Source organism: Acinonyx jubatus, chromosome A1, assembly GCF_027475565.1.
Source record: "Acinonyx jubatus isolate Ajub_Pintada_27869175 chromosome A1, VMU_Ajub_asm_v1.0, whole genome shotgun sequence".
Lineage (NCBI taxonomy): Eukaryota > Metazoa > Chordata > Mammalia > Carnivora > Felidae > Acinonyx > Acinonyx jubatus.
This window is the reverse complement of record NC_069380.1, coordinates 138994079-139019990: the sequence shown is the minus strand read 5'-3', so window position 1 is coordinate 139019990 and position 25912 is coordinate 138994079. Positions and strand designations below refer to the sequence as shown.

General features: G+C 41.4%; 1 protein-coding gene across 3 annotated transcripts in view; it reads right to left on the bottom strand.

Annotated features, from left to right (window-relative positions):
* IQGAP2 (IQ motif containing GTPase activating protein 2) overlaps positions 1-25912 on the bottom strand; it is a 292655-nt gene that overhangs the window by 90858 nt on the left and 175885 nt on the right. For 2 of the 3 annotated variants that reach the window (XM_027039688.2, XM_027039709.2), the window contains 4 exons: positions 24326-24413; positions 19884-20047; positions 15843-16003; positions 10488-10612 (listed from right to left, as the gene is read on the bottom strand). In XM_027039688.2, coding sequence (XP_026895489.2) covers positions 10488-10612; positions 15843-16003; positions 19884-20047; positions 24326-24413 — 538 coding nt within the window. Of the gene's footprint in view, positions 1-7367; positions 7457-10487; positions 10613-15842; positions 16004-19883; positions 20048-24325; positions 24414-25912 lie in introns of those variants that run through there. The other variant, XM_015072106.3, reaches the window with a different exon arrangement.

Here is a 25912-nt window from a genome sequence, read left to right as displayed (position 1 = left end):
AGCGAATTTCCAGGTCCATACAGTCCAATGCTGTCCAATAGAACATTTTGTGATGATGAAAACGTTCTCTGACTGGGCTGTCCAATACACTCCATGTAACTATTAAGCATTTAAAATGTGGCCAGTATGACTGACGAACTTAATTTTAAATTTTATCTAATTTTAATGATTAAAGTAGCTGCACGTAGTTGGGGAGTGTAGATAGGCCTCCTAGAGATTAATAGTCAGACATGTTTTTTAAGATAGTTTTAAGGTTTAGTTATGACTAATTACTATCACAAATTGCTTCTATGAAACCACCTGGTAAAATAACATCTGGAGCCCTAACTCATGGATATGCCAAAAGAATAATAACCGTATCTACCAGCTCAACCTTCTACCATCTCACCACAGGTTCTTAGGAAATAGACTAGAAGGTCCAGGAAAGAAAAATACAGAGCAAAGTCATGGAACTTGGCAAATTTTTGCAACACCAGCAAAGGGTATCTATTTGGAGGTCCATTCTCCGTACTACCTTATTAAAAATAAATTATCAACCAGTCATAAAATACTACAGTATATGCAAGAATATACGTATATATAGTAGACACATGAACAATGTGGGGGTTAGGAGCACCAACACCCAGTGCAGTCAAAAATTCAGGTATAGGGAAGATGGCGGTGTAGGAGGACGCTGGGCTCACCGCGTCCTGCGGATCACTTAGATTCCACCCACACCTGCCTAAATAACCCAGAAAATCGCCAGAAGACTAGCAGAACGTATTCTCCGGAGGCAAGCGTAGACAAGAGGCCCACGGAAGAGGGTAGGAAGGGCGGAGAGGCGGTGCGCGCTCCACGGACTGGTGGGAGGGAGCCGGGGCGGAGGGGCAGCCCGCCGGCAAAGGAGAGCTCGAGTCTGGCTTGAAAAGCGGAGGGGCTGGACTGCGTGGGTTCTGACAGCCAGCGGGACTTAACATCTGGAAGGTTATAAGTTAACAGCTCTGCTCGGAGAACGGGAGGGCTGGAGGACAACGGGAGGGAGAGTTGTTGAGCCCCAGACGACAGAGCGCAGCTTGGCAGGGAACAAAGGCCAGCGCCATCTCCCTCGCCCATCCCCCAGCCAAAACCCCAAGGGAACCAGTTCCTGTCAGGGAACTTGCTTGCACCCTGCAAACACTGAATGCTGTGCTTCTGAGAATCCATCCCTCCGGCAGGTCTGACTCCCTCCCCAAGCGGATCTCCGAAGGAAAAGCGAGCTGAGCCTGCCCCTCCTGCCCCTGTGCACCTTGCCCATCCACCCCAGCTAATACGCCAGATCCTCAGCACTACAAGTCTGGCAGTGTGCAAGTACCCCAGACAGGGGCCACACCACCCCACAGTGAATCCTGCCCCTAGGAGAGGGGAAGAGAAGGTACACACCAGTTTGACTGTGGCCCCAGCGGTGGGCTGGGGGCAGACATCGGGTCAGACTGCGGCCCCGCCCACCAACGCAAGTTATTCAAGACAGCACAGGGGAAGTGCCCTGCAGGTCCACACCACTCCAGGGACTATCCAAAATGACGAAATGGAAGAATTCCCCTCAAAAGAATCTCCAGGAAATAACAACAGCTAACGAACTGGTCAAAAAGGATTGAAACAATATAACAGAAAGTGAATTTAGAATAACAGCCATAAAATTAATCGCTGGGCTTGAAAACAGTATAGAGGACAGCAGAGAATCTATTGCTACAGAGATCAAGGGACTAAGGAACAGCCAGGAGGAGCTAAAAAATGCTATTAATGATCTGCAAAATAAAATGGAGACGACCACGGCTCGGATTGAAGAGACAGAGGAGAGAATAGGTGAACTAGAAGATAAAATTATGGAAAAAGAAGAAGCTGAGAAAAAGAGAGATAAAAAAATCCAGGAGTATGAGGGGAAAATTAGAGAACTAAGTGATGCACTAAAGAGAAATAATCTACGCATAATTGGTATTCCAGAGGAGGAAGAGAGAGGGAAAGGTGCTGAAGGGGTACTCGAAGAAATCATAGCTGAGAACTTCCCTGATCTGGGGAAGGAAAAAGGCAGTGAAATCCAAGAGGCACAGAGAACTCCCTTCAGACGCAACTTGAATCGATCTTCTGCACGACATATCATAGTGAAACTGGCAAAATACAAGGATAAAGAGAAAATTCTGAAAGCAGCTAGAGATAAACGTGCTCTAACATATAAAGGGAGACCTATAAGACTCGTGACTGATCTCTTGACTGAAACTTGGCAGGCCAGAAAGGAATGGCAGGAGATCTTCAATGTGAGGAACAGAAAACATATGCAGCCGAGAATCCTTTATCCAGCAAGTCTGTCATTTAGAATAGAAGGAGAGATAAAGGTCTTCCCAAACAAACAAAAACTGAAGGAATTTGTCACCACTAAACCAGCCCTACAAGAGATCCTAAGGGGGATCCTGTGAGACAAAGTACCAGAGACATCGCTACAAGCATAAAACCTACGGACATCACAATGACTCTAAACCCATATCTTTCTATAATAACACTGAATGTAAATGGACTAAATGCGCCAACCAAAAGACATAAGGTATCAGAATGGATAAAAAAAACAAGACCCATCTATTTGCTTTCTACAAGAGACTCATTTTAGACCTGAGGACACCTTTAGATTGAGAGTGAGGGGATGGGAACTATTTATCATGCTACTGGAAGTCAAAAGAAAGCTGGAGTAGCCATACTTGTATCAGACAAACTAGACTTTAAATTAAAGGCTGTAACAAGAGATGAAGAAGGGCATTATAGAATCATTACAGGGTCTATCCATCAGGAAGAGCTAACAATTATAAATGTCTATGCGCCGAATACAGGAGCCCCCAAATATATAAAACAATTACTCATAAACATAAGCAACCTTATTGATAAGAATGTGGTAAATGCAGGGGACTTTAACACTCCACTTACAGAAATGGATAGATCATCTAGACACACAGTCAATAAAGAAACAAGGGCCCTGAATGAGACATTGGATCAGATGGACTTGACAGATATATTTAAAACTCTGCATCCCAAAGCAACAGAATATACTTTCTTCTCGAGTGCACATGGAACATTCTCCAAGATAGATCATATACTGGGTCACAAAACAGCCCTTCATAAGTATACAAGAAGTGAAATTATACCATGCATACTTGCAGACCACAATGTGATGAAGTTTGAAATCAACCACAGGAAAAAGTCTGGAAAACCTCCAAAAGCATGGAGATTAAAGAACACCCTTCTAAAGAATGAGTGGGTCAACCAGGCAATTCGAGAAGAAATCAAAAAATATATGGAAACAAACGAAAATGAAAATACAACAATCCAAACACTTTGGGATGCAGCAAAGGCAGTCCTGAGAGGAAAATACATTGCAATCCAGGCCTATCTCAAGAAACAAGAAAAATCCCAAATACAAAATCTAACAGCACACCTAAAGGAAACAGAAGCAGAACAGCAAAGGCAGCCTAAACCCAGCAGCAGAAGAGAAATAATAAATATCAGAGCAGAAATAAACAATATAGAATCTAAAAAAACTGTAGAGCAGATCAATGAAACCAAGAGTTGGTTTTTTGAAAAAATAAACAAAACTGACAAACCTCTAGCCAGGCTTCTCAAAAAGAAAAGGGAGATGACCCAAATAGATAAAATCATGAATGAAAATGGAATTATTACAACCAATCCCTCAGAGATACAAGCAATTATCAGGGAATACTATAAAAAATTATATGCCAACAAACTGGACAACCTGGAAGAAATGGACAAATTTTTAAACACCCACACGCTTCCAAAACTCAATCATGAGGAAACAGAAAGCTTCAACAGACCCATAACCAGCGAAGAAATTGAATCAGTCATCAAAAATCTCCCAACAAATAAGAGTCTAGGACCAGATGGCTTCCCAGGGGAGTTCTACCAGACATTTAAAGCAGAGATAACACCTATCCTTCTCAAGCTATTCCAAAAAATAGAAAGGGAAGGAAAACTTCCAGACTCATTCTATGAAGCCAGCATTACTTTGATTCCTAAACCAGACAGAGACCCAGTAAAAAAAAGAGAACCACAGGCCAATATCCCTGATGAATACGGATGCAAAAATTCTCAATAAGATACTAGCAAATCGAATTCAACAGCATATAAAAAGAATTATTCACCATGATCAAGTGGCATTCACTCCTGGGATGCAGGGATGGTTGACATTCGCAAATCAATCAACGTGATACATCACATTAATAAAAGAAAAGATAAGAACCCTATGATCCTGTCAATCAATGCAGAAAAGGCATTTGACAAAATTCAGCACACTTTCTTAATAAAAACCCTTCAGAAAGTCGGGATAGAAGGAACATACTTAAACATCATAAAAGCCATTTATGAAAAGCCCACAGCTAACATCATCCTCATGGGGAAAAACTGAGAGCTTTTTCCCTGAGATCAGGAACATGACAGGGATGTCCACTCTCACCGCTGTTGTTTAACAGTGTTGGAAGTGCTAGCATCAGCAATCAGACAATAAAAGGAAATCAAAGGCATCAAAATTGGCAAAGATGAAATCAAGCTTTCACTTTTTGCAGATGACATGATCTTATACATGGAAAATCCGATAGACTCCACCAAAAGTCTGCTAGAACTGATACATGACTTCAGCAAAGTTGCAGGATACAAAATCAATGTACAGCAATCAGTTGCATTCTTATACACTAATAATGAAGCAACCAAAAGACAAATAAAGAAACTGATCCCATTCACAATTGCACCAAGAAGCATAAAATACCTAGGGATAAATCTAACCAAAGATGTACAAGATCTGTATTCTGAAAACTATAGAAACCTTATGAAGGAAATTGAAGAAGATATAAGGAAATGGAAAAACATTCCGTGCTCATGGATTGGAAGAATAAATATTGTCAAAATGTCAATACTACCCAAAGCTATCTACACATTCAATGCAATCCCAATCAAAATTGCACCAGCAATCTTCTCGAAGCTAGAACAAACAATCCTAAAATTCATATGGAACCACAAAAGGCCCCGAATCGCCAAAGTAATTTTGAAGAAGACCAAAGCAGGAGGCATCACAATCCCAGACTTTAGCCTCTACTACAAAGCTGTCATCATCAAGACAGCATGGTATTGGCACAAAAACAGACACATAGACCAATGGAATAGAATAGAAACCCCAGAACTAGACCCACAAACGTATGGCCAACTAATCTTAGACAAAGCAGGAAAGAACATCCAATGGAAAAAAGACAGTCTGTTTAACAAATGGTGCTGGGAGAATTGGACAGCAACATGTAGAAGGTTGAAACTAGACCACTTTCTCACACCATTCACAAAAATAAACTCAAAATGGTTAAAGGACCTGAATGTGAGACAGGAAACCATCAAAACCCTAGAGGAAAAAGGAGGAAAAGACCTCTCTGACCTCAGCCGTAGCAATCTCTTACTTGACACATCCCCAAAGGTAAGGGAATTAAAAGCAAAAATGAACTACTGGGAACTTATGAAGATAAAAAGCTTCTGCACAGCAAAGGAAACAACCAACAAAACTAAAAGGCAACCAACGGAATGGGAAAAGACATTTGCAAATGACATATTAAATAAAGGGTTAGTATCCAAAATCTGTAAAGAGCTCACCAAACTCCACACCCGAAAAACAAATAACCCGGTGAAGAAATGGGCAGAAAACATGAATAGACACTTCTCTAAAGAAGACATCCGGATGGCCAACAGGCACATGAAAAGATGCTCAACGTCGCTCCTCATCAGGGAAATACAAATCAAAACCACACTCAGGTATCACCTCACGCCAGTCAGAGTGGCCAAAATGAACAAATCAGGAGACTATAGATGCTGGAGAGGATGTGGAGAAACGGGAACCCTCTTGCACTGTTGGTGGGAATGCAAACTGGGACAGCTACTCTGGAAAAGAGTGTGGAGGTTCCTCAAAAAATTAAAAATAGACCTACCCTATGACCCAGCAATAGCACTGCTAGGAATTTACCCAAGAGATACAGGAGTACTGATGCAAAGGGGCACTTGTACCCCAATGTTTATAGCAGCACTCTCAACAATAGCCAAATTATGGAAAGAGCCTGAATGTCCATCAACTGATGAATGGATAAAGAAATTGTGGTTTATATACACAATGGAGTACTACGTGGCAATGAGAAAGAATGAAATATGGCCCTTTGTAGCAACATGGATGGAACTGGAGAGGGTTATGCTAAGTGAAATAAGCCATACAGAGAAAGACAGATACCATATGGTTTCACTCTTATGTGGATCCTGAGAAACTTAACAGGAACCCATGGGGGAGGGGAAGGAAAAAAAAAGAGGTTAGAGTGGGAGAAAGCCAAAGCATAAGAGACTCTTAAAACCTGAGAACAAACTGAGGGTTGATGGGGGGTGGGAGGGAGGGGAGGGTGGGTGATGGGTATTGAGGAGGGCACCTTTTGGGATGAGCACTGGGTGTTGTACGGAAACCAATTTGACAATAAATTTCATATATTGAAAAAAAATCAGGTATAATTTTTTACTCCCCCCAAATTTAACTAATCAGAGCTTACTACTGGCTGGAAGCCTCAGTAATAACATAGTCAAGTAACATGTATTCTTACAATGAGTAAGCCAGAGAAAAGAAAATGTTAAGAAAATCCTAAGAGAAAATATATTTAGAGTACTCTACTGATTAAAAAAAAAAAGTATAGTTCAAACCACGCTGTTCAAGGGTCAACTGTATATGCACACACATACACACACACACAAACGGGGTTTTTTCACTTCCCAGCTTAGTGCTGATGTACAAGAACTAGGAAAGAAGGTAAACATTAACAAGCAGTAAGTTTTGAAAATAAATATTCCTAAAGCCAAACTCACTATTTCTCATTCTGTCAGTTATTTTTTCAAACACAATCATAAGTCACTTTACTAATGTGACATGCTATGGAATAAAGTAGTTATATTTTTTTAGAAGTATCTTCATCCCAATATTCAAACGCTAAGAATGAAGAGATTTATCTGTAGAAGAAAAGGGATGATCTAAAAGGGCAGAAATTATTCTAGATTCTAACACTCAAACATGTTTGAAGAAAAAGCAAAAATAGTTCCCTAACACTCAAGTTACATGATCTGAAAACATTGGAAGAACTCAGGAAAGTCTAAGTACTATCCACATACAAGGTATTATCGTTTTACCCTGTAGTAGTTACAACCTGGGAGCATGGGATACTTCATATCATTCCCTGGACACGAAGTGTCTTCGGTAGACTGTTCCAAATACTTTTAAACACCCCATCCAAAAATGATCTTAACAGAACTATGTCTGAGAAAAAGAATATGTGTTCCTAATGGCCAGTCACCTGGGAGTGAGTGCATTCCAGTTGACTTGGTTGAAACCACTTGTTTAAGTTTTTGTTTGATATGTTTCTAAGAACACAAGCTCCTGAGGTCATAGTAAATGACCTCACAGGACATGTAAGACCTACCCAGAAGCCACCAGGGCACATGCGCATCACTTCCTCTGTTTATAAGAGAAGGGAAAATCCCATTGCTGAGCCCCAGTTCATGACCCACTTCTTTAAACCATCACAGAGACTATAATGTTCTATTCCAGTGAGACAGTGGATATTCTCTTACAGCTCATGCATTTGAGATAGCAGATGAGTTAACCTACAAAGACAAGTACCTACTAAATTAAAAAAGCAAAAATTCAAAGGAACAAAACTACCTTGTTTCGGCTACGTGGTTAAACTGATGCTCCTCTCTGGCTCCACCAGGAAAAGTGAACTTTCCAGGAAGAAATCAACAGAGCCTCCAAGTCTGAGGAAATGCACTTAGCATCTTCTCTGTTAAATGCACCTTCCACATTTAGCATTTCCCATTAGCTGTGGTACCTTATCCACATCACAATTCAGACACAGGATTAGACCTTGAAGTGTGTGGCAGGGGCAGGGTGGGAAGGGTAAAACACTTTCAAGGTGTCCATGAAAAATCCTTAGCCCTTTGGGGTGGTTTAATTACTATACTGTGCAATTTATGTCTGTTCACAATGGTGTATATTTTTATGTAGCTTTTAAAACAATTACATAAACAGAGGATATCACACTCAAGAATTCAAGAACTTTGAACAAAAATACCTCATTGTGACCTAATAAAACAAACCAAAGCACAGAGAAATTATATATTCTGCACTGAGTTCTCCAAATTCTAGAAAGGAAATGTGATAAAGAAGTCTCTGAAATAACTACTGTGGTTATGGCATATGCCCTTCATGACATGATAATCAAAGGAAATATGATAACAGCCATGTGACGTACAGCCCATGGAAAATACATGTAGTGTAGATGCCTATACAGACAAATCCATACCAATCCAAAGATACCAATCCAAAAATATTTCTGCTTAGATATAACACCCACCTAACAAAAAGCCATTCTTTTTTTAAGTGATACAAATGTTACTTGTTTTTCTTTTCCTAAAAAAAAAGCAAAAGCTCTACTGGATAGTCTGCAACAAAAATGGCATCCTCCACCCTGCTTTTTAATTAACGTCCAGAATGGGAGTAAAAGTACAACCATTTAGCACTGAGAACTAATGCACCTTTGCCATAAAAGCAGCACATACAGAAATTACCAAAGGCCTTGACTGTGGGTATTGCCAGCAAGAACTAGGAAAAAATGAGAAAACAAAGATGGGACCTGATTCTTAGTTTTGCTTACCGAAACAGAGGAGTCCTACTCTTGAATTGGATTAGCCAAAGCACTCAAACAATTGCTGCAGGAAACTCAAGAGTGTGCAGCTGGGAGTCAAGTAGCAGGGCAGGAGGGCAGGGGGCTGGGGGTGTGAACTTTGTAACAGGACATACACTAGTGTCCGTCCAGACCAGACGATATCAAACATCTGCTCACATTAGTGCTTCCCTCTTGACTAACATCTGGCAAGAACCACCAGCGACCAAGGCAACATGGCAGAAAAAAGCTAAGTGGGCTGTGTGCAAACTGTCCGATTGCAGGGATTCCAAAATGTCTCCAAGGACACGCAGAGAGGCAGCAGCAAGCTGTGTGGTCAGAGAAGAGGAAATTTAGATTTATAGAACTTAAAAAGGACAAAATGAAGAAACTGCCTGGATTATATGTGTAACAGTGGCCCATCTGTGAATATGATGTCAAGGTAGCATATCTGAATACATGTTATCTATTAGGCACCTAGAATAAGATGTTTAACAACAACAACAACAACAACAACAACAACAACAACAACAAAACAAACCCTGCCATGATGCTGGGCACAGGGCTCATAGGAAAGAGTAAAGAAAGCAAAGCAGATTATGCAAATGCAATTAAATAACAAAGTCATATGTTTTTATCTCAACAGGGATTTTACTATCCCAAAGTTAGATTCTGCCTTAGAAGACCAGACCTAAGACCTCACCAAAACGCACTAGAACAGCCTAAACGTGTGAGAGAACTATCTGCCTATTGGGTCAGCAAACTTAGAATGAGTTATAGGTCAAAGATGGAGGACAGAGGGGAGGTCACGGACATCAGCGATCTTAATTTAAATGTTGCTGACAAATCAAAGAGCTCAGAGGAAGCCAAAGATGATGGTGCTAGTTTGTTTTTATGATGAAACAGACCACGTGGAACTTGAATTTGATAGTTCATGCTACAGGAAAGCAGTGACTACACTAACTGCTCAGTTACAGAGCTCTTGATTCCACACTGTTTTTGCAAGCAAGAGGCAAATGATAAGGAGGCAAGTGTATCTTCAAGAAAGCATGTTTCAGAGCATATCTTCTTGGGTCACGCAGGTAGCTCATAGTTTCTAGATACATAGTCAATCATCAATCATGGTATGTGATCCTATAGTTTTTGTTCCAATTTCTTCTTAGGGTAGGAACATGTTCAAACTTCAAAAAAAAAAAAAAGCCCAAATAAAAGATCAAAATAAAGTTGAGCATCTAAAAAATTGAGTTATGGGGCACCTGGGTGGCTCAGTCAGTGAAGCGTCCGACTCCCACTCAGGTCATGATCTCACCGTTCGTGGGTTCGAGCCCTGTGTCGGGCTCTGTGCTGACAGCTCAGAGCCTGGAGCCTGCTTCAGATTCTGTCTCCCCCTCTCTCTCTGCCCCTCCCCTGTTCATGCTCTGTGTCTCTCTCCAAAATGAATAACATTCAAAAAAATTTTAAAAACTGAGTTAACTAGAGTATTCACCTGTGAAGTATAAATAAGAAAACATGAGGACTTCTGTTTACATATTTTTATCCCATCCTTTTATGTCTTTTTATGTATGCTTTGTAATGCATATACGGTGACACAGTATTGCAGGCAAAAAATTTATATATACACATGCATATCAGGGAAGAGTGCTCTCTTGGGGCTCCATGAGCAAAAATCTGCATTCCTAATCTACGGAACTAAGTAGTCCAGAAACCTCAGCTGCTCATTATACTATGAGAAGGAACGTGTTCCATACTTACGATCGTTTTCTTCTTGAATTTGAATATTCACCATATCTATACACTTCTGAATTTCATTCCAGCTTAAATTCTCTTGCCCTTGGGATAAGGCTTCCAGCTTCATGGTGAATAGTGCATTTGTGTAACTGTGGAAGAGAAGAGAATCATTAACACTAATCAGAGACACTCACTCTTTGTTCATTTTGTGCATCTCAAATTTGGCACATGGCCAAAAGTAGATGCTATAAGGTTAAAAAGGAGAAAGGCACATGAAATGTTCTTTCACACCTTTGTGAACATACAACAAGCTTACTTATATTACATTTTTTTTCTTAAAGATACTTTATGTACAAATGCTGTTTTTTTTTTAATTTTTTTTTAATGTTTATTTTTGAGACAAAGAGAGACAGAGCATGAACGGGGGAGGGTCAGAGAGAGAGGGAGACACAGAATCGGAAACAAATGCTGTTTAATGAAAGTACCTCAAAATCCAACCTTGTACCCAACGTAAGCAAAAAAAAAAAAAAAAAAAAACCCTTGAAGTCCTCAACTCTACGAAACTGCTTTCTTCCCCTCAGTTACTAATTTTCCTTGCCTTTGCATGTTTTGACTCTGTTGAGGCTGTAGGTAATTTTTTTTTAAGTTGGCTCCAAGCCCAGCATGGAGCTCAACGTGGGATTTGAATTCACAACACTGAGATCAAGCCCTGAGCTGAGATCAAGAGTCAGATGCTTAACCAAGTGAGCCACCCAGGCATCCCCCAGATAAGTTTTATGTGATAAAATTCAGAATTACCATGGTTCTCAACCCTTCTAATTTTTCTTGTTCCTTCCAGAAACCCTGATGAATAACACACATTTTCACTATACAGTTTCTTGATAAGGTGGTATGGGGTTGAATCACAATGTTGTAAAATCCCTCCTCACCTGTCCATTTTTCGTAAGGCTCCACAGCACCTACTGAAAAACCTCCCTCTGTGTCCAGTCACTGCCACGGCACGCTTATACCTCATTTCTGACCTCTGACCCTCTTTATTATGGAAAACAGAGTTTGGTCAACCACCTCAATTCCTTGCCTTGGTTGGGGAATTTTAGGGAAAAAAAATTATCCACCTTGATATATTAAGAAACTGTCATTTCTCAACAGTCAATTTTCCCAGTTAAAAATCACAGAACCAATGTTGCAACCGTAAGCTACCATGAGCTACTCTAGCCTAAAGTAAAGAAACTCAATAGTTTAGTTTGCTTTTGCATTGCGCCATGGAAATAAAGATCAGTCTTCTACGTACATATTTATTCACTATGCATTTTGACTTCTGAATAGCATCTTTGGATTGCTAACAGCAGAGGTTAAAAAAAGGAACCTCACGTTCAGTTTATTTTATTTTTTTTAACGTTTATTTATTTATTTTTGACACAGGGAGAGACACAGCATGAACAGGGGAGGGTCAGAGAGAGGGAGACACAGAATCTGAAGCAGGCTCCAGGCTCTGAGCTGTCAGGACAGAGCCGGACGCGGGGCTAGAACTCACGGACCGCGAGATCATGACCTGAGCCGAAGTCGGCCGCTTAACCGACTGAGCCACCCAGGCGCCCCAATAACATCACGTTCAGTTTAAAATTGTTTTCCTGGGACGCCTGGGTGGCTCAGTCAGTTGAGTGTCTCACTCTTGGTTTCAGCTCAGGTCACGACTTCACCGTTTGTGGGTTTGAGCCCCGTGCTGGGTTCTGCACTAACAGAGCACCACTCGCTTGCCAAATAAACCAACTATTGAAAAAAATTGTTTTCCTGATTGTGACCAATTTTCTCAAAATTCTGCGTGCTTAAAGGCGCACAGAGTGCCTACAGAGTGTAGCCTGAGAGGGAAAGACATCATTCAGTGTAGGAAGTGGTGGCGATGATCCTTTATCTGTGACCGAATGAGGGATCACTAAATTCAGGCTTGAAACTGGCTAACTGTCATGTTTGAGATTTTCACCCTACCACTCCTTATAAGCCTAGGAAAACATATATATAAATATATATATGACTAAATATAATATATATAGTCATATATATAAATAATACTGGATATATTATATAATAGATATATAAATATAGTAATATATTTATAGTAGTATATAAATAATACTGGATACAATAACAAAATGGATAAACTTCAACTTGCACTTGTTAATACCCCTTATAGACAGAGACCATTCTGTAAGCAAGTGCGAAATCCCCATGGGCATTTCACATGCTTAACATCTAAATGATGATCCGATGGGAATAAAAGGAGAAAGCTTAAGGAGGAATGCAGAAAAAAATCCCAGAATTGCACGTAGTTTCTTTAGAAACAAAATGAATCAACGATGGCCAAAAGGAAGAGATTTTACAAGTAATGCAGCAGAACTCCACTGGCTTTTCCATGTGAGGATGAGTGTCCGGTACTAAGGGACCAACCACAGAAATACTCTGCAGTTCACCCTCACAGAGAGATCCGAGTCCTTTCCCTCCACACCTCTCTGAGCTCTCCTCACTGTTTGCTACAGGCAGACCAGTAATGCTGCATTTCTAACAGACTTCTGAAGCTCCAAGAGGATTACAATCCCAATTCACTTCGGCCAATGATTATTAACATGAAACCAACGTGGCAAGGCCTGTGGCAGGCATGCAGGGCTGTGAGCATGAACAAGGTGCAGGAGCTTTCAGCCCAGGGGTTAAGAAGACAGAAACTCCAACAGGGTATAAAAGCAGAGCACAAGAAAGGTCGTAAGAGACAGTCCAGGAGAGTAGAAATAACGAAGTTCCAAGGAAGAAGTGGGAGGAAACCCTTAGTGGTAGAGCACCTTGCCCGAAACAGGCATCAAACCAAGTATTTAATCTTCGAAACTGTTCTGCAGATGCAGAGTGAGTGTTTTTGCTTTTTTGTGTGTGTGTGTGCTTAGATGAGGAGACAAGACTATGAAGAGTCAGACTGAAGTATGTGTGACTCCAGTGCTATGTTCCTCTAACCACAGAATGCTAGTTCTCAGGAGAGATGACATTAGCTGGGGTGGAGAGAAGTACGGAAATAATTTGTGAAAGCATAATCTATGGAAGGCAGCTCCGGGACTGTGCCAGGACAGGGGTGACCGGCACTCCATTCCCGGTGGGGACACGACCATGCAGAGCAGCAGGCAGGCCAGAAAGTCCACAGTGTATTAGGATCCAGGTTGGCTGAGGTGCAAAACACAAGGAGAGCTGGACTGAGAGCTAAGGTCAGAACAACATGTTTACAGTGAGGAGTATGTTCTTAATTCAGATGAGAACAAGAAACAAATGGAGAGCATTATAGCCACAGCTACATTTAGAACAATTAATCTGGGACAACATATGCCTAGAGCCAATACCAACTAGACAGCACTTTGGTGAGAATTACACAAATGAGTCTTTCTGGGAAACCACAGCCCAAGGGTGGAAGCCACGGTAAACACGTTGACACTCTGTCTGATTCATCAAGGTTGCCCTGCCCCACACTCCTGTGCTACGAAGAACTTGGGAAAGCATGAGGTGAGGCCCAGATAGAGCCACGTTTCTTCATCTTGAAAACCTGTGAACTTGGGTTTCCAAGAACTGAGTTAAAAAGCTGATGACCAGGCAAGTAAAATGCCGAGGCTGAGAAGATCAATGAGGGCTGTCAGTACAAGAACCAAAGGGGACCTTGAAATCTCATCTCGGTACTGGTCATCCAGCTGGCCCAGAAAGTGCTTAAGTCAAGCTTTAAAAAGATTATTAAAAATGAGCAAATTTTCAAAGTTTCCCATACCGAATACTTGAACTCTGAGGCTGTATCTGTAGGCCCAAATTGAAAACCACAGAGGTAAAAATGGCTTTCAAATGGGGTGTGAGACCATTTCCTTAACAGGTCATTTGTAAATTGGGGAGGTAGTGAGGAATTTTCGTAATCAAAGTGGATGATCTGGAGGGAGGGAGCACGGTTATTTAGAGGACAGCGGCCAGGATGCCCAGTGGGTGGGACAGTCATGACAATTACCTCACCAAGACATCCCATTACAGCCCCACAGGGCTGTATGTTTCATAAAGGAGTGACCAGCTTTGTCTTCCACTTAAGCACTGAGGGAAAGCAGCAAAGACTGGTTAGATGAGAATAAATGAGGAGGATAGAAAAGACACGGGAGGACCAATCTGGAAGTGATGACAGAAGTAAAGGTGAAAAAGCAAATTAGGTACTGGCTGGGAAATGGGGACCTTTGACAGAGCTAATACCCCCAGACTGGCTGTTGTCAGGGAAGGAGATGAGCAGGCTGTTCATAGCACAAGGCAGCAGAGGGCTGAGAAAAATGAGTTGAACTTGAGGTTTCTAAGCTTGGGGAAGAGAATGGTGCCATTGGAAATAGTGGAGGTGGAAATAAATTACCTTGGTAACAGACTCAAGAGTTATATTAACCAGGTGGCCAAATTTATGCAGAATAAGAGCATCAGTTTCTCCAAGAAGACTAAAAAGCAAACTCTTCTGCCCTACCGCTTTGGGGCCATTCTCTCCACAGACAAGTGGTAAAGCATTTAAAAAAAATCTAAAGTCTTTTCAGTTTTCTTGTACAATGTACATGATCCAAGACAATTACCCAATCTACCTATTTAAGTAGTTCCAGCTGGAATCAGGACCTGAAAAGAGCTTTTGTCAAGATCTATGCAGACATCTCCCCCTAGTGGCTAACAAGAATCCAGGACAGAAAATCACTCCTTTTAACTTGGGACCTTTGTCTTAACGGAATCTCTGATGGGCTCCTTAATTTGGCCCTTTAATTTTCTCTCTAGAACTGCTATAGCATTTTATACTATCAAGCAGCATATTTCAGAAACATGAAATGGAAGCTGCTAAACCGAGACTGTTATCCACTAACACGATCCACTGTGGTCTCAGGATTCCTTTGGCTTAACAATCAAAAAGAACAGGGTTTGAGATTCAACTGCCCAACTGTAGGTCCATAAATCCAAGTTTAGTTCTCTCATCAGTAAAATAAAAGAAGATTAGACTGGATGGTTATTAAAGTTCCTTCCAACTCTTCTACATTCAGTTGTCTCCAAAAGAAGCCCAAGGGAAGGTATGTTTTCAATAGTTCTTTTATTTTTAGCCTATCCAATAATCTTTGGTAATGACAAATCAATCAGTCAAAGCCACAATGTGATCATTTTTAGACTCTTTGTCCCCCTAAAAGAAAGGCTGTAAAAAAGGACGCATATTAGAAGGACTCTCAAAACAAAGTAGACTAGCTTTTAAGAACATGAGTACAGAGATAGGGAATTCTTCAGCAAAGAACACATCTTTAATATGCAAGATCTGCCAAACACACATTTCTGCATTAAAAGGAGATTTGGAAGATGTTCCCTTACCGTTCTACGTATGATTCATCCAGATTATTGAAGCCTATTGTTGGGCTTCTGAGCTGATTCTGCACGGACATAAGATCATTGTTTTCCAAGGCCTGGTTTAGTAAAGCAACAGCAGACAGCATTTCCACTGCAATCAAGAGCTCCTCGTGGGCCAAGTAGTTCTGTTGAAAAATGTAAGCAATAAAAGTTTCCCAAATTACACACTTCATGTATGTGATGGGGTTTTAGAATGCATTTTTTTTTTTTTAAAGTAGGTTCCACGTCCATCATGGAGCCCAACTTGAGGCTTGAACTCACAATCATGGGATCAAAACCTGAGCTGAGATCAAGAGTTGAATGCTTAACTGACTGAACCACCCAGGCACCACTAGAATGCATATTTCAAAGAACAATGAAAAATTAAAGATTTTGAGAACCCAGGAGGAAGAGGGCTCACTGGCTACCTGTTTGTCACTGGCTTTAAAGAACAGGTGAAGACTTCCGGGTTGTCCTTAGCTGATCATTTTGGGGACAGAGGTAATGGCAACCAATGGTTATGATTCCACAAACATGTGCATTTCCATAATTGATTCCCGCCAGTTATATTAGCTGCTTACAGGCTCAGACTTACTAAATAATTAAGTGAAGGATTAGACAATGCTGTCACTGTCTCAGGGTGTGAGGTTAAGATTTTAGGGAGTGATTTTCAGTTTAAATTAAGAGTAAGGAAAAGAGGGGAGAATTTCACCTATAACCCCAGAAAGATAAACTACAATTGTTAAGGCAAGAGTATCAAGTCTAGTTCCAAAAAAGTTAATCTGAGTCACTCTTTAATAACTGGGTAGAAAATTTAAAATATACTCTGAGTCCTGAATATTTGAAGAAATGTGAAGTGTATCTTTTGGTAAATGTAAGTAGGATTTATAATTCTGGATATGGCTTATTTAAAAAAAATACAGCTCATGGTAGGTATTCTTGTGATGTGCAGAGCATAAAGTATAAACTTCTCAAGTCACTATCTTGCACGCTTGAAATTAATATAGCACTGTGTATCAACTATACTCAAATGAGGGACACCTAAGTGGCTTAGTTGGGTGAGCGTCTGACTCTTGATTTCGGTTCAGGTCATTATCTCTTGGTTCATGAGATCAAGCCTTCACTGGGCTCTGCTCTGTCAGTGTGGAGCCTGCTTGGGATTCTCTTTCTCCTTCTCTTTCTCTGCCCCTCCCTTGCTTATGCTCTCTCTCAAAACAAATAAATAAACCTAAAAAAAAACTATACTCGGGGCGCCTGGGTGGTTCAGTCGGTTGGGCAGCCGACTTCGGCTCAGGTCATGATCTCGCGGTCTGTGAGTTTGAGCCCCGCGTCGGGCTCTGTGCTGACCTGCTCAGAGCCCGGAGCCTGTTTCGGATTCTGTGTTTCCCTCTCTCTCTCTGACCCTCCCCCGTTCATGCTCTGTCTCTCTCTGTCTCAAAAATAAATAAACGTTAAAAAAAAATTAAAAAAAAGAAACTACACTCAAATAAATTAAAAAAAACAACCCATCTTACACTTTAGAACACCTTCCCCCTTAAATGTTCTCTTCCTTTTATTTTTTTATTTTATTTTATTTAAAAAAATTTTTTTAACGTTTATTTATTTTTGAGACAGGGAGAGACAGAGCATGAACGGGGGAGGGTCAGAGAGAGGGAGACACAGAATCTGAAACAGGCTCCGGGCTCTGAGCTGTCAGCACAGAGCCCGACGCAGGGCTTGAACTCACGGACCGCGAGATCATGACCTGAGCTGAAGTCGGCCGCTTAACCGACTGAGCCACCCAGGCGCCCCTGTTCTCTTCCTTTTAACAATTTTATACTAACTTGGTCCAACTTCAAAAGGGTTACTTCTTCCATCATAGTGAAGGAACATAGAGGGAGCATCAAATGAATAGAAAAAAGCTGACAACTATATTTACATTTAGGATATTTTCTGTATTTAATGTATACAATATAATATTTATATTAAATGCATTATAGCTTTCTGGATCTCCACAAGTATCTCACAGCAATGGATTTTAGGGTAACAAAAGCAAACAGCAAGAAGGAGGTTATTATAGGAGCATGTAAGCAAATTTTATCCAAATTTCTTACATGAACTACATGTTTAACATGTAAGGAAGGTATAAAATTATAAACAGAAGAGCAGAATGAAATCACTTGAGATCCACCTCCTCTACCCTTTCCAGTGAAGTGCCCACAAGTATCTAATGTGGTATTACAGCAGCAAGGATAAGAAAAAGAAGAAATGGGGCTGGACAACCACAGGCTGACTGATGACCAGTTAGGAATGAATCACTAGGCCTGAGCGTAAGAAGCCTTGGGCTTCAAAGCTGCTGGCATGGGAGAACTAGTAATGAAAGAACCTAAGTGCAACTTAAGAAGATAAGCTCTTTTTCTTTTATTATAAAGTAACATCTTTCTTTTCAGAAAATGAGAAGTCTTGATAATCAAGAGTAAGAAAAAAAATCCTCCCACCCAAGCTCTTTAAGGTATATCCTTTTATTTTTAATTCATGCAAACATTTATAGAAGTTTTTTTTTAGCAGAACTTGTTTTTATTCCTATTACCAAAACCCCTCTAGACAATGCTGTATGTTTTGATCTCATTTTTTCTGCTTGATTTAGTGTGTGCAATCTGTTGCGAAGCACATGGCTTGTTCCTTGCTTCTCAGTATTATACACCATGCTGTGAACACTTTTTGATTCATATTCTTTAGGCTCTTTTCCTAGCACTGTAATTGACAGGATAATGGCTAATGGACTTGCATACATATTGCTGAGCTCATTCTCCAGAAAGGGTGCACCATTCCTGCTTCCACCGGCTGTGAAGACGCCTACTGTGCCAAATTTATGCCTATGCTACGTTAGATCTCTCAACGCTCTACCAATCTGATTTCCCCAAATAACTATTTTAATTCACATTTACTTCCGATTGAGGTTAGACATTTTTTGTGTGTCATCATATATTCCTTGCTTTGTGCATTAGCTGTTCATGCTCTCGGCCTCTCCTCCTCGCTTTTTTCTGGTGCAACAGTGCCGTTTCGGATTTTTAAGATCCAGTGTTCTTTTACGTTTCCTTCGAACCTTCATTTTTTAAGTTACTTTTTACATTTAACTTTTTATACTGGAAATTTATTCTGATATGTAGAGTGAGGTCATGTTTTGTTTCCCAAATGGTTAAACACTTGGAAGGATTTCATTCTTTTCCCCACCTTTTTGAAATACTAGTGTTCTCATATACTTAATTCTTGGCTCTGCTTCCAGTAATTTTTATTCTGTTCCGTTGTCTGGGTTAATCCTACACGAGTACACATGGTTTTAATACTGTAACCGTATATATTATTGTTTAATATCATCAGCATATTAAGCAGCATGAAATTTACAAAAAATTAAAGCCATGGTGCTAATGTTCTTGGTTGCAGATTTCTAGAACTGCAGATTCACAGCCAATTATTCTACTTCAAAAACATGACATAGTTAAAAAAAATTTCAGTATAGTGAAAAAGTTATCCAACATGTTTCAAAAACCAGAGAACAAGAATGACTTCTTTTCAAGGTGTGTTTGTGTTGAGCTCTGCTTGAATTTCCTAACTATGCAGATTCTTTACAGAGATAAAAAGCAGGATTTTTTTTTTTTAATATTTTTTTCAACGTTTTTTATTTATTTTTGGGACAGAGAGAGGCAGAGCATGAACAGGGGAGGGGCAGAGAGAGAGGGAGACACAGAATCGGAAACAGGCTCCAGGCTCCGAGCCATCAGCCCAGAGCCTGACGCGGGGCTCGAACTCACGGACCACGAGATCGTGACCTGGCTGAGGTCGGACGCTTAACCCACTGCGCCACCCAGGCACCCCTAAAAAGCAGGATTTAAAGAGGAACTCAGCCATGGAATTGATCCAGGGAGGGAGTGGGAATGGGGGTTGATACAAGTTAAAGACTCTTGCCCATTCACCTTTCCTAAACTGCCTTCCTCACGGCTCTAACTTAGAATTAACATTTTGTAACTGGAGTGCCCTCGGACTTACCATGGCGTTCTGTTTCTGGAGGTTGAAAAGTTCGTTCTGATACATCCCAGCAGCAAAAGGATAAACTTCAGGCAGCTGGGCCTCCGGTCTCTTCAGGGCAAGCAGCGTGTTCTCGGGGTCGCCTTCCCGAATGACAGCATTGATGTGGCTCACTGCAGCCAGCCCTGAGCAGGGGTTAGGGGGTGGGTGTCACATTCCATCAGAATGCCCGCTTTTTCCACAGCTTTCTCTGCTGACCTAGCCAGCCCATCTTTCCAAGGGTTACAACCTAAGCAGTCCCTTTCCATGAACTCTGAAAAGCTGCAGATGGAGGCCAGGCAGAGCCGTGGAAATGGTAGCTCAGTACCTAGAAGTCAGTCCAGTCCATGGAGATGGTCCCTAAAAGGACTTCAGCAAAGAAAGAGCTGGGGCTCTGAGGTCACTCCTGTCTAGCATGACTTCCCTACGAAATCTTACCCTTCAGGATCAGCTCTGGTCTCACTTCCATTAGGGCTTCAGGTTGTTTCAGTTCCTCAAGAGGTCACCACTTGGGGATCCCCACAGTATTTAGAGATGGGCCATACGGATCCCACAGGCCTTGTTCTTGAACGCTCCTTGTGTATTAGTACTGCCTTTGCAAGGAGACTGAAGCTACGTGAACATCAGAAGCCAGCCTCGCCCTGCTGCTGTACCCCCTCCTCTGATGCAGCACCACGGGCAACCCGGCCAGCACCTGCAGAGAGTGCTGCCTGAGAGTGTTGGTATTCATTCTCAGAACACTCTCCCCTCCACTCTTGGGTTTTGCCAAGTGTGACTTTAAGAAAAAAACATTTCAGGTGTGTGTGTGTGTGTGTGTGTTTAATATTACAACCTGGGGCGTGTGGGTGGCTGAGTTGGTTAAGTATCTCTCAGTTTCGGATCAGGTCATGATCTCTTGGTTTTGTGAGTTTGAGCTCCACGTTGGGCTTTGGGCTGACGGTGTGGAGCCTGCTTGGGACTCTCTCTGTCTCTCTGCCCTTCCCCCACTGGTGCTTTTTCTCTGCCTTTCCACCCCCCGACTCCCCCACCACCACCTACACTGTCTCTCTCTCTCAAATGAACTTCAAAAAATTTTAAAAATAAAATATTACAACCAAAATTGGTACGATTAAATAACTGTGCCAATATCCCCTAACCTTAAAAAACAAAACCAAACCAAAAACACTGATCACAGAAATGCCTTGGTTTACATTATCTGACCCTACCACAAGCTCTGTGAGATCTCTACCCGTTGTAATGTTCAGCTTCTAAAGACCTGAATTTAGTGACCAAACTGAGGGTGCCTGAAACAGTAGATTCATCACAGTTTTCAGAAAAAAGAAACCGAATTGCTGACCAACTGGAAGAATGAGTGACTGACCCTGCCACCAGGCAGCAACAAACTGGACAGAACCAACAGCATTTTGTCCTGTAAATTAAGTTTCAGGGTAAGAGAGAGCACACAGACTCATAGAATTCTAGAGCTTTTCATGGGTAGTCTGTCTCCCTAATGCGTGACTAGATTAAAGCTAAGATTACTCTAACCCTTTGAACAGATGACAATTTGCCTTCTGCAACTCATTCACAAGGAGTTACCCTCCATAACCTTTCTCCTGACACACATCGTTCAACAGCAGGAAATACTTACAGCCAACGTGATTTTCTTTGTTACACCCCTCCAAAACTTACACTTATTCTAAAGGACTTTAAGAACCCCAACATGTTTCTCCATTCTAAGAATGGCTATGTCCAACAACAAAAAAATCCCAGAAAGAAAGGTCAGTGGACATCCGTGGCATCTGCTGTCGTGTGAAAGTCACCAAAAGCCTCCCAGCTGTGTCTCTCATTATTTTGGAGAGGATTCTACTTCCCCTTTGAAAACTCCATTATGTGAATGTGCACCACTGGATGGTAAAATAGCAGAAAATCATATCCTTATGACACTCTTTAGGAACCATTTCTCCTAAAAGTAAACAAATAAAGTGAGCTTACCCACTCATTTATACTCTGCATTTAACAGTATTTCCCGCCTTGATCTTAACAGAATATGTGTTGTAACTAATGGAACGCATATGCCAAACCAAAAAGTTAAATGATGGCAGTTCAAACAAAGCTGATGCCTCTGACAATAGATCTGATGACATTACCATCGAGGCTGTCACTTAGGTCACTTCTCTGGCTGTAATGAACACAGACACCTTAACATTTTAGGATAATAACCTACATGGTTGAGAAAAGGCTTATCAAGTAGCTATACTTATTTTAAAGCATACGGTTGTCTTATTGTCACGTCCCTGACTAAAATATGTTCTAGTGGGTTTTTCAAGCCTGTTGTTAGTTCTATTCGATTATAAATTTTCAGATGGGGAGAGAGAAAACAACTTCAGAATCATCATGTTCTACGCATTGGAAACCGGCGAACATTGCAATGCCCTTCATAATTTGAGCTGGTTATGCATCAGTGCAAATCATCTCATGCTTTTTATTTGAAAATGGGAAAGAAAGCATAGCCACTGTGGCATGAAATTTGTGGTCAGGAAAGTATGCCATTAAGTATGAAAACATTTATATAAGGTATTCTATTAAAAAAAAAGAAACCAAAAAAAAAAAAAAGAGAGAGAAGAAAAAGAAAAAGAAACCTGTTTTCAAAATAAAGGATGGCAAAAGGCTATGGAATCATTTCCTCCCAAAGTTTATGGACCTCAGCTGCCTTGCTGGCAATGTAATTTCTTCCTGTAATTCATTTCTGTCAAGCATAATGAAATTCTCAGTTTTCAAATAGAGCAGAAAGAGAAACTTAAAACTGTTTCGTGTACCATCACCAATATGTTCAAAATTAAATAAGAATGAAAGAAGAACATACATTCCCTGGTGTTAAGGTGATCCCTTAAAAATAAAGTTACCCTGGAGCTGTCAGCAATTTTGTGTGTGAGGGAAATTCTCAAACCCACTCAGTTGTTAACTGCTAGATATTTACATCAATTTTCTCTGGGCCTCCTTAATTACTGTTTGAACCCTTTGAATATGCCTCTAGCAGTCACTTGGGGCAAACTTCTAGGGAAAACCTATGGTGTCTTTGCAACTGTTAAGTACAATAAAGAGCATTCAAAGGTCATCTAGGAGGTTAAATTAGGGACAAGGCTTAGGACTGTTATAATTACTGGACACTCCCAAGTTTAAATTGGGCAGATGGTTCACAAACTTTATCAAATGGGCTCAATGGTCTTCCATGTATTAGTTTTTTGTGTATATATGGGCTTTTTCGAAAGCCACAGGGGAAATAAATGTCAGGTAGAATTCCTTACTGCCTCAAGTAAAACCAATTTTTAAATTTTTTTTTTTAACGTTTATTTATTTTTGAGACAGAGAGAGACAGAGCATGAACAGGGGAGGAGCAGAGAGAGAGGGAGACACAGAATCGGAAACAGGCTCCAGGCTCTGAGCTGTCAGCACAGAGCCCGACGTGGGGCTTGAACTCACGGACCGCGAGATCATGACCGGAGCCGAAGTCGGACGCTTAACCGACCAAGCCACCCAGGCGCCCCAAGTAAAACCAATTTTTAAAAAATTTCTATTTATTTTTGAGAGAGAGAGAGAGGGAGGGAGGGAGGAAGCAGGGGAGGGGCAGAGAGAGAGGGAAACAGAATCTGAAGCAGGCTGTAGGCTCTGAGCTGTCAGCACAGAGCATGATGCAGGGCTTGAACCCACACGCTATGAGATCTTAAGTGGAGCCGAAGTCAGACACTTAACCAACTGAGCCACCCAGGTGCCCCATAAAACCAAATTTTATTAGAGATGGGAAAAAGGCTAGTAAAGAGATTAATCTCTCTGAACTTACATGTGATACTTTTAATTACCCTAGTTTTCTGTTCTTTACTGTCATACAACTGAACTGGATATGAAGAGAAATTACACTGTGAGACTCCCCAACAGTTTAGGGACATGAGATTCAAACTCGCCACCGTGCAATTTCACTGGCCCATTCAGTCTCATTCACTTGCCATAAAGGTGCACACACTGTAAGAAAATAATTCTTACCAAATGCAAACCAATGACTGGACAGTAAAAAAGAGCACAGGTGTCAACAATATTTTTTACAATTCCAGTCAAACACTGTCACATAATCATGGGCAAGAAATGAAAATCCTTAAGTCATAATCTTTTACTAAACAGCCTTCAATATGAGTCCAACTAAGGGATAGGTTCGAAATGAGATGGTAGAACTAAACTAGCTTCAAGGTATTCCAAGATACTCTGCATGCACTGGGGGGCAAGATCACCCCCAAAATTCCATGGGATGCTGCCAGATGATGCACCATAATTAAGAGCAACATTGACATTTAGTGGATTTTTCACCACATAAGACAATTTTACAAGGACACAAATGAAGTTTTGGTGCAATTCTGACAAGGAAACTTTGTATCTCTGTTTCCTTCATTACTTACTGTTGACTTTATTGATGTTGCCTTGGATTTCTGCTTGTGTCAGCAGCTCTTCATAGGCGTCTCTTTCTTCTTCGGAAATACAGTTATTCTACAAGACAAAGTCTTTCCTGATTCCTGAGGTTAAATACAAGGTTTCCAATCTCGATATTCAAAATCCAAATGCCAAGAGTGAGAAAAATGGTTTACTTAGATTCGTTTGAATTCAGAATAAGCACCAAAGAGTGCTTGCTCTGTGCAAGACACTGGGGTTACATACACCTGGCAAGGATGACGAAGACGAACAAGAGCCCTAGTGACTCTCTGAAAGTGTCTAACTGTCTCTTGTGAAAAACATTAGGTTGGACCACTTGATACTGCCACTTTGTGTAGACTGAAGCCAGTGGAATATTGGCAATTTCACTGCATTCATCTAATAATATCGACACCATAAATAACAAATATACGTAGAACAGACTGTAGAATTACACACTCAGTTGGAAAGAACACTTGAACAAGGTGACAACCGAGGAGAACCTGGAGGAACAGGGCAGAGAGGGGAACAGGGTGTAGACTACAGGATTTGGTGAAAAAGGCAAGACAGTTTGGCAAGTTGGGCTACAGCACACAGCCAGAAAGATGGGGAGGTCGGTTGGGTATCCTGGAAGTTTTTTTTTAATGTTTATTTACTCATTTTGAGAGAGAGGGAGATAGTGTGCAAGGGAGAAGAGCAGAGAGAGAGAGAGAGAGAGAGAGAAAGAGAGAAAGAGAGAAAGAGAGAGAGAGAGAGAGAGGGAGGGAGGGAGGGAGGATCTGAAGCGGGCTCTGTGCTAAGAGCAGCGAGCTCCATGCAGGGCTTGAATCCCTGAAATGTGAGATCATCAGACGCTTAACTGACTGGGTTACGCAGGTGCCCCCTCCGGAGGCTTTTTAAAGCCAAGTGAAGGGCCTGTACTTAACTCAGTAGGCAGCAGGGAATGCAGGGAGGTTTCCAGGGGCTGATATCAGATCTATAGTTGAAGATTACTTTTGCAACCTGTAGCTCTGAGAGTGGTTGGTTCGGAGAATGGTAGGAAGCAGGGCCACCCTTGAGGAAGGTGCTGGAAGAACCCTGAGGCATGGTAAGGGGGGAGGGCAAGGCTGAGACATGAATGGTAAGACTAGAAAATGGGAGACAGATGTAAGCCTGGCAAGAAGAGGCAACAGAATGCAGTGATGGATATGGGGGGCACAGAAGGAGTTCTAAAACATGGGGGAAGTCTTTCCAAAGTGAAGTCAGTAAGGGGCCCATGTGTGAGAAGGGCAGGGTAGAGATAAGCACTCTTCACTCTTCCTATGTGGTGAGGGGCAAGGCCCATGGGACAGAGATGAAGTCACCTGGAGGAGCATTAGAGGGCCTGGTGGCAAGCTCCTATCACTTCAGTGAGTGGATGAGCTTAGGAAGAACAGAGACAGATGGGATTCAATGTCAGACCTTAAAGAATTCCCATACACAGAGGCAGGAGGAAGAAGAGACACTAAGAGATACAGAGGAGAACCATGGCAACAAAGCAGCAAGGAGCCACGTGAGTCAACAACCTCAAGGCAGGTGGTCGGGGGTGGGGGGGGGGA